Source organism: Centropristis striata, chromosome 23, assembly GCF_030273125.1.
Source record: "Centropristis striata isolate RG_2023a ecotype Rhode Island chromosome 23, C.striata_1.0, whole genome shotgun sequence".
Classification (NCBI taxonomy): Eukaryota; Metazoa; Chordata; class Actinopteri; order Perciformes; family Serranidae; genus Centropristis; species Centropristis striata.
In genome coordinates, this window is record NC_081539.1 from 10,993,927 (window position 1) to 11,006,811 (window position 12,885).

General features: G+C 38.3%; 1 protein-coding gene across 5 annotated transcripts in view; it reads right to left on the reverse strand.

Moving 5' to 3' along the window:
- Positions 1-208: 208 nt before the first annotated feature.
- Positions 209-12,885, reverse strand: part of LOC131961781 (RNA-binding Raly-like protein) — a 125,002-nt gene continuing 112,325 nt past the window's right edge. For all 5 annotated transcript variants that reach the window (XM_059326672.1, XM_059326670.1, XM_059326671.1 and 2 more), the window contains 4 exons: positions 9,844-9,960; positions 7,160-7,329; positions 5,203-5,241; positions 209-2,331 (listed from right to left, as the gene is read on the reverse strand). In XM_059326672.1, coding sequence (XP_059182655.1) covers positions 5,209-5,241; positions 7,160-7,329; positions 9,844-9,960 — 320 coding nt within the window. In that variant the 3' untranslated portion in view covers positions 209-2,331; positions 5,203-5,208. The remainder of the gene's footprint in view (positions 2,332-5,202; positions 5,242-7,159; positions 7,330-9,843; positions 9,961-12,885) is intronic.

A 12,885-nucleotide genomic window follows, 5' to 3' on the forward strand; every position in this document is an offset into this window, starting at 1 on the left:
ACAAATCTAATAACAAAAATAGCTCATAAGAGTTTAATTTAAGAGCTGATATCTCGCCATTTTCCATGGTTTTCTTGATAATAAACAAAATCATTATCAAGCAAAGCATGGAAAATGGCGAGATATCAGCTCTTAAATTAAACTCTTATGAGCTATTTTTGTTGTCATCGTAATATTTGTCCAAACAAATGTACCTTTAGTTGTACCAGGCATTAAAATGAACAAGATATTGAAGAAAACAAGGGTGGTCTAATATGTTTTTCCATGACTGTATTTACAGAACATTTGGAACGTGCATCAATTGAGGTTTTTACTACAGTTCTGACACTTTATGGCCTGGTGCCTGTTTACGGTCATCTCTGTGCGTTGTTGTTGTTGTTGTACACAAACCAACAAGCCAACAGTTTGCAGGATTGGGGTAGAGGTGCATACCCAAAAGAAAAGCCCACATCTCTGGTCAGAAGGAAAAACCTAAACAAAATTATGAAGGACTTTGATATCAACAGTTTTTTTGCATAAATATCGCAACGCTGACCTTTTTAAGAAGGTGGTTGCAGGAATGAAAGAGGTCCACCACTGGTGAAAAAAAAAAAAAAAAAAATCCTATTTCACATGGCTGTATGTAAACAAGAGTTAATGGAATATTAATTATTTTATTAGCCATGTAAACAATTTAGTAAGCCTGGAAAACAGTGGAATCTGCCAAGCTCATATTTATTTGCTCTGGTCCCATGAGCCCATGTTATTTTTTTTCCAACTTGCACATGTTGCTCAAAGCTTCGTTGCTCTGATAGGTTCTATGTTTGTTCAGAGGCATTTTGAGCTGCACTTCTTGATTAAGCCCCATGGAAATCAAAAAACAAACCGATAGGTCCTAGAATTATACGCATTTGCCAATTAGTTCTTACAGTTTAGTAGGAATATTGTCTTTTCAGAATAAGGGCAAAAAACTGAATATTTTGTGCATGTAAGCGTAGTGTTTGTCTGGAATAAATATACACTGTTCCATATTGGGAAAAAAAAAAGAGCAAACACGATGCAAATAATTAACAGTAGAACATGGTGACATCCAGTCACTGGTGTCACAATTCCCTTTGCAGCAATTTATTTATAATCAGGTTAATTAAAATCGCTAAGCTGAAGCTCAAGCTGCATCTGAGGTTTTTGCATGTTGGCAGCTCCACATGGCAGCACTGTAAACACACTGAAACTGGTAGAAATCATGTACATCATCATGTTAGTAAACGGCACCAAATGAGTTGAAAAATCGTCCAGTTGTGGCCAGTTCGGCTTCATCTGACCACAGTTTAAAATTCTTTTTAAATTCTTATTAAAAGAGTAACAGAGTTTGTTACCATTTATTATGGTTGTTCTCAGGCAGCTTTAGCCATTGTATCATGTTTGAATATTCCATCTGAATCACAGATCACACACTTCCATAATATAAAGGCATCCCAATCTATAATTTAAGAAAAACCTTGCCTTGCTCTCCTGCCTACATGAGACAGAATGGCTGCAGAATGCAGAAGGAGATGGGAGAGCAGAAGGAGAAGGAGAAAGGGCGTTGGCTCCTGAACAGCAGCAGTCCATGTTGGGATGCACAGACTGAGCAGGGAGGAGTGCATTGAGACGTTAGGGCATTGCTCCCTGGCAGGAGGCCTGTGCCAGCGTTGGCTCTCTACCACAGGAAGCCCTTTCTGCTTCTGCAACTTGGCAGGAGTTGGAATATATGATGGAACAGCCCCACAGGGCATTTGTGTGATAAATGGATAAAGCTGGATAAAGTTATGCTCGCAGCTATTGGCTTATGCATGAGTCAAATCCGAACTAGACGGCACCGATGTTTCATTCATTTTGTGAATATTGTACTGCAGAATGCTCCGACTGTCCTTCATTCATTTGGGCTTTTGAGAAACAACAGAAGTGAAATTACAGCGCAAACACATTTCATAAAAGCAGCAGTGGTTCAACAATGTCACGTACCCTCCTTTCGACCTAATTCAATGTATAAATCTGAGCAAAAGCCTTTTCTTCCCTTTATGTTTTTTTTTTTTCAGCCTTTTTTGCAATGAAATATAAGTAGCACAGAATATCCATGAGGTGAACTCAGGCCAATGCATTAAAATGGGTCTTGAATACATTTTCTTTAGAGAGCACATCACGTTGGGTTTGTGCTGTGCAGTTGGGCATCTAAATGTGATTTAGGCATCTCTTGAACACAACTTACAGTCCAGAATGAGAGTCTTGATCCCTCCGAGATCCTTTTCTGTCTCTGGAAGGTGATGATGAATTCTAATACCTCCGACCGGAGGGGGTGTCTGCTGCCTCACCCTGAAGTGATAAAGGAGAAAACTGATGAAAACACATTGTAAGGACTGTGTCTCCTCCTCAAACATGGTGGCTATTTATAATGCTGTAAATCTGATGAGGATTAGGCTGAGTTTTAAAGCTTGTCCGTTTTGAATGGCCTCAGAAATATCTTGGGAAGTGCAGAAATATTCGCTGGTAGCCGGAGCTGCCTCTCTAATCCTTCCGGACATGACTTATTGAGGTTCTTCTCGCTGTGATTTTCTATCCTTGGTAGGCCTGCGAGCGGAAAACATTCATATATTCTTCACAAGCGCGAGTGGGATTTTCAGGTTTTTAAATGTATGTGCTGTGAGGAGGTTTTGTGAATCGGCTACTGATAGAATTTTAAAAAGGCAGACATGCGGAAAGGAAATGGGAAAACTGAAGTGTAGCGTGTTTTTTTAAGAGGTTGGATAGAACTGGGACACAAGTTGGGGAAAAAGGTGTGAGGTGAGGTTAGCTGTGGACATTTTTGCGAGTGCAGCTGACAGTTCTTTGAAGCAACAGTGCAACTAATTTCATGCAACTCTGATACAATAACAGTCAGGCCAGCATGCTAACCTGTAGGAAAAGATAATGTAACATATGTGATGTTGACTATACTTTCAGTTGGGTTTCTTTCATGTTTATAGGTTATTGACATGTGCCATTAATCTCAATCTTATAATTCACTAAAGGATTTTAGCATTTCATCTTAACCCATCAAGCAGTTTCAGGGCGTTTTTGCTTTTTTTTACATTTGACGCACTGGCATTGTATTTCACTGCAATATATAAGTCCTGCACCTCTATGGAATCAGCACAATCATGACTAGAAGTGGGAATAAAATATGTTTTGTGCAGAATAACACAATTATAATGACATAAATCATTACAAAATAAAAAAGTTGAAGTTGAATTTCTCTGATAAATAATTTTTAAAAATTGGAATCAATTTATACAGACAACACCTTTCCAAGTGCCCACAAGTGGCATGAATATATAAAAAAAAAAATGGGTCTGCACATGCTATACATATTGAACTATTTGCATTTTTACAATCTCGATTTACAGCCTCTCCTGTCCTCTCCTCTCAGCTCTGTGTAAACAGCCTGAAGCTCTGTCCGATTTCCAGTGAATATTTATCATGTGACCATTTGTCTTAGCAAAATCAGTCATGGTTTAATGTTTTTAACAGGATCTAGTTATACCCAATGGTTTCATTTTGGCAAAGTTTTAACTGAGACGTGAAAATAAAGTTCAAGGTATGTTGGAAAGTTCAAATTTCAGAGTTTCTTTCCATGGTAAATGGTGGATTTAATTTGATTTATTTTAAAATAATATACTTTTTAGGTGGGGTTTTGGAAAATGACCCTACTGGTTTTCTTTCCGAGAGTTACATTAGAAGAACTAGTTGCAGCTTGTAGTTGTAGATGCAGCAAAATCTCTTTCGATTTTGCTTCCTAATGGTAGATTGATGTGACAGTTCACCCTAAATCAAAATACATATTTTTTCTCTCACCTGTCATGCTATTTATCAATACAGATTGTTTTGGCGTGAGTTGCAGAGTGTTGGAGATATCAGACATCCGCCCTCTCTCCATTATAATGGACTCAGCTCAGTTAAGTAGCCTCTCGTCCATGAGCAGTGAAATGTTTGGTGTGTGTAGTTCGGTAAAAAGAAAACTGAAACTGGTCACAAGGTCTTTTGATTATCTTGAGTAACTGGGTCATGGTTTCTAGAAACAGACTGTTTTTTGAATGTACTATTTTTACTACATTGAGCAGCAAAAGAAGAGTGTTCAATTATATTCAAGAGAAGGTGATATCTCCAAAACTGCAACTCACACCAAAACAATCTAGATTGATAGAACTGCAGGTAAGAGGAAAAATATGCATCATGATTTTGGGGTGAATTGTCATGTTAATCTACCATTTGGAAGCAAAATCTAAAGACATGTTGCTGTCACTAAAACTACAACCTGCAACCATTTCATCTAATCTAACTCTCAGAAAAAAAGCCAATAGGCTAATTTTCCAAAACCCCACCAAAAAATAAATAAATTTGAACTTTCCGACAGTCCTTGAATGGATCATAGGTTATGAAGATTGGAAAAAGTAACCAAAACAATGTGTAAAATGTCGATATTTCTGTAAAAATCACTTTGTTCCACATGTACGACTTAAAACTTCACCAAAAAATAAACCGTTTGGAAAAATTAGAGCCAATTTTTATTTTTTTTTACATTTTTATTCTTAATAATAACAATAAAATGACAAAATGGGTCTAAAACTGCCAAACATTTGTGTCAAAAGACTGAAAGTAGATCAAAACCAGGTGCTAAAATGTACACCGCCACTGTTTGGATGTCCTTTGCTCGCCCAGAAGCAAAAGAAGACAGTGAAACATCAACAGTGTGCGACTCATAAACACAGCGAAGCACTCGCGCTACAAAGAGGCAGCCAGCAGCGAGCCAACTGATGATGTGGCCGCATCATTACCCACACCCTGAGAGGCGGGAGGCAGGAAACTCTTTACCTTAGGCCTCGCCGTTCGTACCCCCTTCCACACAATTCAATTAGATGAATGTTGTTTATGGGCAGTTCTGGCCCATTGCAATGCCATTATTGCTCCCTCTGTTGAATTCGGCATTAGCTGCCCTTCAGTGGAGCTGGTCTTCTAAATGTCACGGAGCTTATGACTTAGGAGATGATTAACGAATATTTAGAGATGCTCAGGACACAGTTCAGTGGCTGAGGCTTTTAATGGGGACTGAATTAGAGGCTTTTAATGAAGACTGGGTGCGAGAGGCTGCAGGACCTTTAACAGTCTGCTAGAACAAACTCACAGATGCTGTAATGGATTAAAACTTACCTGGTCTCAGTTGTCAATATCCGATACGTGGTTCTCTATCTGGAAAGGAGAAAGAGAGGGAAGTTGAAATCACCGATGTGATGTCGCGTCTCAACACACAGGTTGTATTTAATCTTTTCTAAAGGTCAAAGCTGATATACGCTCAACGAGAGCAGCCACGCCAACCTGCGGGAACGGTCTTTGTGGTACATTATCACGATGTGTGATCAATGTGACCTTCAGGAAACAAATAAATCTCCTCCGCCATGTCTCTGAAAAATAATGTCTTCCATTAGCGGGGGCACCAAGCTTTCATCAAGGATAGCAAGCCCATGCTCACCTGCTTAATGGCTAATAAATATAGCATAATAAAAAAAGGCATGGTCAGAAGCATGGCCACACTGCACAGCTGAGCCCACATGAAACCTAGGATAATTACTTTGATGCTTGAACTTGAAAAACTGTGCAGAGTGAGACAAAACTAAGTGGCCCTATGTTTTTTTCTTGCATACTTCTCAATATATATATATATATATATATATATATATATACATACATGGGAAATAATATTTGAAGTGCTGTATAATATGAAGCCACCAGAATACAGGTTACTGTTAAAACATTGCTCCATAAAGTTTAAAGGCCAGACATTTGAATTCATTTAAATGCATTAAAAAGCTTTAGTGTTTGTGTGACATTTTCATTTGAAAGTTGTACAAAGACAAGGTCCTCTGCTTCTTTTTAAAGTAAAGAAAAAACTTATAATAAAGTACGTGTGAATTAAACTTGTGACTGAAAAATATATTTCAAACTAATTTTGTTAAGGTGACAAAATCCATCGTCAACATTTGGCAAATAAACTTTAAATCAGCAACCCGAACAGTATGACTCATTTTAGTGTTTTCACACCAAGACTGTGGCAAGAATTAATGTAGAAATAGTTAATATATTAATAATAAAAATGTGATGCTGCATCCAACATTTTATACATTTTTAATTATTAGTGTAGGGGTATCTGGTTACAGATACCAAATTGCCTCTCACACGGGCTCCAAAAGATGTAAGGAATTAAAAGCTTATATAGATCAATCTTCCTATCAGAAATTGTCTAAAGTAATATTAATACTTTGAAAAAGTTCCTCGTGGAACCGTCCCTTTTCTTAGAAATATAGCAACATCACGGTAAATCTGTCTCATAAAGTTACTTAACTATCAATTTGGAACACTGATTAATAATGAAATAAATAGCTACAATAAAATTACCATAAATATATTTAGTATTGGTTGAAAAAATTTGGAGTTCTTTTCATAGCAGAGGTTGGCATATCACTCATTCATGTGCAACATTAAAAGGAACAGCATGTACAATGTATTGAATCGTATTGCCATATTCTTGTCAATATACAGTATTAATATTAAATGGAATACATTTAAAATAAATGACTGGTTGGACAAAACAAGCAATATGCAGACTTCACCTTGGGCTCTTTTCATAATCTGACATGCTAGAGGTCATTATTTATTTACATTATAATATATAATCAAATCTGCTTGACTTGGCTTGTTTATACCGGTGCTCCTTCAGTGACCTTGTGAAAGGAAACTTATTCTTCATCCACCTCTTTACAGTCAGATTCACACCGCTCCATGCAGGTCTGGCCTCCGATGCTCTTCTCTGTGTCCTGAGCCCTCTGCTTTAATTACAGCCTGTTAGTGCGTGTGCGAGCCGGAGTGTGAGTGTGTGTGGGCCTGTGAAGAGCCTCCCTTCTGGTGTTTGAGCCGGGGTCGACAGGGAGAAACTGTCAGTCCGCGCGCTCTCACCATTCACTCATGTGAAGCCCCGCTCTCTCAGATCTGTGGCCATGAATAATTCTGGAAAATTAACTTTCAGAAGGCAAAGACTGTCTGCCCACTTGAGATCTCCCAAAGTGCCGTGCTCTCTTTCCTCCCTGTCAGGCCTGTCAGCCGTTTCTCTTACCAGATGGTGGCTGCCCTCCTCGTCGTAGTCGTCCTCGCCTCCATCGGTCATCTCTCCCGCCTCCACGTCCAGCGCTCCCTCGGCGCCCTCCTCCCCGGAGTTTTCCGCCGTCTCTGACACGGACTCCTCATGCAGGGAGTCGCAGTTGTCCTCGTACTTTCTCTGAGCCTCTGAGTCAGAAAGAAGGGCAAAGAGAACCGTGCGATCAGTCACAGTTTCCTTTGGTTCACGCAGCAGTGGAAAACTGCCTTTTTCTGTTTTCAAAATGTGTGCAGAAACAAAGTGTTGCCCCCTAGAGGCTGTTCTGCTCCGTTCAGATGGACAGAAGTGCTTTGACCTCAACAAGTGACACACACCCTGTCAACACCAAACACTTTCTAATTCATCATCTAACAGAACGGACACACACTTAGTGCAGCTGTCTGCTCCAGCTGCCAAATCCTGCTGCAACTCAAAGCATCTTTTTTTTAGCCTTTCACTTGATTAATTGACTTTTTATGGAAGTAAATCTGTGTCATTGGATTTTGAAACGAAAAAGCCATTGAATTTCTAGCACTGAATATTTATGCATTGAAATTATGTATCTGAATGGTTTTCAAGGCCAAAATATTCAACGTTAAAAAATTAAACTGCAAAAAATTTGGCGTTAACATCCGAGGACCCAGCATCAAACAAGAAGAGCAAGCGCAAGCCCTGAAAGTGAAAAAAAAAAAGTTTATCCTAAGTTTATCTCGTATATATGAGATAGGAACTCGTATGTACGAGAAAAACTTTGAGGTTTTGAGGGAAGTGCCTGACGCATGATACAAAGGGGAATGAAAGTTCAGCAAAATGCAGCATAAACGAAATGTTTTACCCTATTAGTTAATAACAAATGTCTGTAAAAGATAATGGGACTTTGCATAGGTGCTGACTTGAGTTAGACAATGTAGATATAAGGTCTGATGGAATCATATTGTGAAGAGAGTGCGTGTTACACAATCCGATGACACAGATTTACTTCCATAACTTTTATGCATTTCATAAATTCAACTAACTGCCTGACCCTAAGCCCCACCCCCTTTTGCTCTGTTCTCCAATCACAGTTGAGCAAGCTTGGCTAGTATAGGTTTAAAAAAAACCACATTTCAGAGATAGTTAAAAGATTCAGCAAGGGTAGGGCTGAATGATAATTTATTATGATCATTGATCATCTTTCAATGGAATCGTATCGCGATCTATTGTGATACTCAAGAACAGAGTCTAAATTGATAATAACAAGCACATACTAATTTAAACTCTTAGTGAAGCTTACATTTTTATATTTTTGAATAGCTTTTTTTGTCTATAATTTCATTCATTTCATTATGCACTAAAGTTCTGTGGTAAATGAGACAATTATCCGTTGGATCTATCAATTTTGTGGGATAAAAGTGCTCTGAGAAGAACCCACAAACCAAATTATGTGTCATGTTTGCTGCAAATAGCCAAAATTCTAACCGATTCTACCTTGAAACTGACACACCGAACTTGTCTTTGTATGTTTTGTTTTCAGAACTCAGCAGAAACTCCTGTTCTGCTCTTTCCTTTATTTTTCGGAGAATTTCTGATGCAGATTTATACAGCTCTGGGACCCAAGGTGCACGGCCGCGGGTGAATTCTCATCTGTTCATGGACTTTGTATGCATTTGCCTCGAAACTTCGCTTCACAGTCTGTCTGAACACACAGTATGTAAATAAATAAACAGCTATAATAAATTACATCATTATCATTATCATGGCTCATGATTTCTGTTTTTGAACAAAAGGAAGCAGTCAGAGGGCAAAATATACTACATGTTATTGAAGAAAACATACTATATTTTCTTAAAAGAATCATCAATCATCCGTACAGCCTCAGCCTAGGTAAACACTAAAAAACCTCTCTAAATCCCTAGAACTCAGCCGGCTGAACTGAACCAAAGAAAAAAGAGCAAATTTCATCAATCCTGGCATCCCTGCCCTGCTGCCTGTTGTTTTCCTAATTGATTACAAAATCTTACAGAGGGACAAAGCCCCAAGTCATATTCGAATACAGATGGTAGACACCAAACATATTTAGCAGTACAGATTTCAGGGCAATTAAAAACATTTTATTCTAAATGACCTCGTCAGCTGTCCCTTTAAGCAGTTCGTGGCACTTTTTATTCGGCGTGCTTCTAGCTGCACACCGCTCGACACAAACAACCTTCTGCGCCAAACCAAGAAACCTTGGATTTGTCATTTTTTTTGTGGTTTTGTTCTAGAATCAAGTGAAGTTTTCATTCTCACTTGGAACAAACGCACAGTTTGCCTGGAGGACGGCCAAGGCTCGGGTGATTTCTGTCACAACAGAGTTAAAAAGAAAAAAAAAAAAAGTTGCAGAGTTTGAATAAAACATTGGGAACACGCCTGGTGAGAAACTGTAACATGAAGTCTAAATGACCTTCACAGTGAGCTGCACTCTGAGACTGTCCTGCAGTGCCAAGCGTGTATAAAGACCTCCCATATAAACCGAGTCAGCGTGGCGTTGACACCTGTCTGCTGTTATGACGGAGAGCTCTACTGCTCTTATCTCTCTCAATGTCACCAAGACTTATGGCCAGCCTGTGCTCTTAATTTCCCTCCCTCAGTGCTGGCTGTCCCTTTCTCTTTTCTCCTTTCTGATTCGCCCTTCTGCTCCTCACCGGACTCGGCTCTCTGCTGCTTCTCGATCTTCTCCAGGCGTCCCAGCAAGGAGTCGATCTTCATCTTGATCTGAGTGAGCTCCCGTTTAATAGTCTGAAGCTGGTCCGTCTTCACCGCTGAGGGACAGAAAACACAGAAACACATTTAAAGCTACTAAAAAGTTAAGCTTGTCCCAATTTCATCTCTGCACTCATTTTAATGACAGCGCCTCATGCAGTTTTATCACGGACCGCATGCTGTCATCTGTTAATGCTCTTAGTTTTAGTTTTTGAATATCATGTCATCGTTCTGACTCACACTTTCCTCAGGGAAGAACATCTCAATCTGGCCAACTGCAAAGTTACCCTGCTGAAAATGTGGACCTGCTGCTTTCAATTTCGAGATTAGTACACAGCTTACGCCCACCACGCTGTGCAGCGATGCTAAAGTTTTGCTCAATAATGCCAATATCTGAGCAAACTGTATGCCATCTTTGAGACTATTTACACTTCGGGAAAGTATCTTCTTGGCTCAGCGAATATTGTAAATGTCAGGGAAAAGCCTTCTAAGTTAAAGTTATAAATCATAAGATTTTTATTTATTCATTCATTTGACAGTATGTCTGGTCTCTCTCTATATATAGTCGTTTTTCATTTTATCACTGGCGGCGTCTGCCATTCCATTTTTTTTGGTTTATTCATTTATTTGATAGTTTGTCTAGTTTGTCTCTTACATTTTGATGTTACTTCTGTGTTCAGTGGTGGAGTTTCATTCCAATACTGGATGCAAGTTCTGTTATTTATTCATTTTTTTGATAGTAGTTATAGTCTAGGAGTTATTTTTTTTTTTAGCAATGGCAATCAATGTATTTACATTCTGATATTACTTTTATATAGTAGTTGTCATTGTAGGTGGTCAAAGTACTTATGGTCTCCATTACTTCAGCAATGGCTATTCAATGTATTTACATTCTAATATCACTTTTATATAGTAGTTTTGATTATCAGTGGCTGCCATTGTAAATAGCAAGAAATTAAACAGTATGTACTTCAGTAACATCCTTCTTAATTGTATCTATTCTCACTGTCTCCTGTTCACAAAGCCATACTAAAATGGTACTTAGTTAATAGTAATTTCTTCTTCTTCTTTCTTCTATTAAAAACGTTCAACAGGTGAAGAACTGGGCAGCTTTTATTTTGAAGGAGTCACAGAAATGTGCTCTTGTAGCTTCTCAAGGACTGACCAGTGAGGGCCTGATCAGACAGAGAGCTTTTTGCAGTTGGCTGCTTCTTAAAAAAAAAAAAAAAAATGTTGCTAGGCAACCGCAGATTCACCTGTACTTAGCCTAACCATTATTTTTTTTAAACATATTTTTAGAAAGCATATAAAATTGACAGGCGGAGAGAACATGCTGACTCAGGGTGAAGGCCTGCTCCCAAACACACTGGACACACAGATCTTTTGGTCTGATCTGGGTTGAAGTTTTTTCAAAACTGAAGCATTTGCACAGTGCAAAAAAGGGGTGTCTAAAAACAAGATAAAAACACTAAATCTGAGGGAAATTATCTTGCTGCATGTTAAATCTAGAAATAAGCATGTTGAACACTTAAAATAAGAAAATAACTCTTAAACCAAGATGAATTATCTAACACTTCTAAATCTAAGTTTTTTTTATCTTGGTAAGAACCAAATCATTTGTAGCGCAAGCAAGAGTGTTCCGGCACAAAAACGAGGCTCTCAGTAATGCAAAAGCAGCGAGAAAAACGCCTCGATTTAATCCAAAACAATAGCAAAAAGCTGCCCCAGGCTCCAAACCCTGGTCATCGGCAAATTAAAATAACTGAAATTTAAATTATATCTTTCAAAATATTCATTACTTTGATAAATTAGCATAACATTTTCTGCAGGATTGCAAATGCAAATTTCAGTAAATTATTGGGTTTGAAGATTTTATTTTGCAACAAATTATTTTAATGTTCCCAGTAGATCTCAACTGCTGTACGACTGTAAATTCTTCAGAAGACTCCTTGAAAAAACTTTCTAAACTAAAACTAATTTGTACAGTAACTACAAGGTAAAGTTAAACGAAGACAGTATCCAATAGGTTCACTTCCTTAATTAAGTCTTTAACTGGTTAGTGATTGGTAGCGTAATCTTGAGTATGTTAACAGTGTACAGCAGGTCAACTGAACATACAAAAAGGTTAAAATGTTATAAATGCAAATATACGATAAAGAAGACTTGGAAAATAAAGTTTCCAATATAAATATATATTTTTGACAATGTTGACATATGGTTTAAATATAATTATGAGATTTTTTTCTTTTCATATTATAGCCGCGAAAAATAGACAAAAACTAAAATTCTGGTTCCCATGAAATAAAGCATTACCAAATTGAGCGACTAAAATCCATCAGAAAATTGAAATGTAACACATACAGGACAGTAAAATGAACTGAAACTAAAATGTTCAAACGATTAAACCTCAGAGGAAAAACAGCTAGTTTACTACTTGAAATCCATACATGCATATTTTTTCGCCTTGTTAAAGGTTCTTCTGCAGTTCAAACATGAATAACTCATAAGCATTGTGATAAAAATCTCATTTTATTGCTCGGCGCTTGTGTTGGCGACACTGAACTTCATTAAAAAAACAAAGTCATATCAATGTGTTTTAATTGCATTTTTTAATATCATGCACTCGCTGCAACTCTGCCTGATCATTGCCTCACTAACAGTGCCGCATGAGAAACACGGGGCACAATTTGCCCTCCCACTGTTTCTGTTTACTGCCTCATGAATAATTGCTGCCCCCTTCCTTCTTCGCTCTGGGTCTCACACTCGCTGTTCCCTCCACAATACGTATCTGAGCTTTCGGTAAATGAAGCGTGACTGCGCCATGCCAAAGTTTGAGTCTTAACCTTGATGTGTCATACGCAAACAACATCTGCTGACAAAATAAACGCATCTGAAGGACGTCGCCGTTAATTCAATCTGGCCCGTCTCGCGGCTGCTGAAAACGAGGGTGTGCTCCTTAGCAGCTCGAAACTGAGCAGATTAAA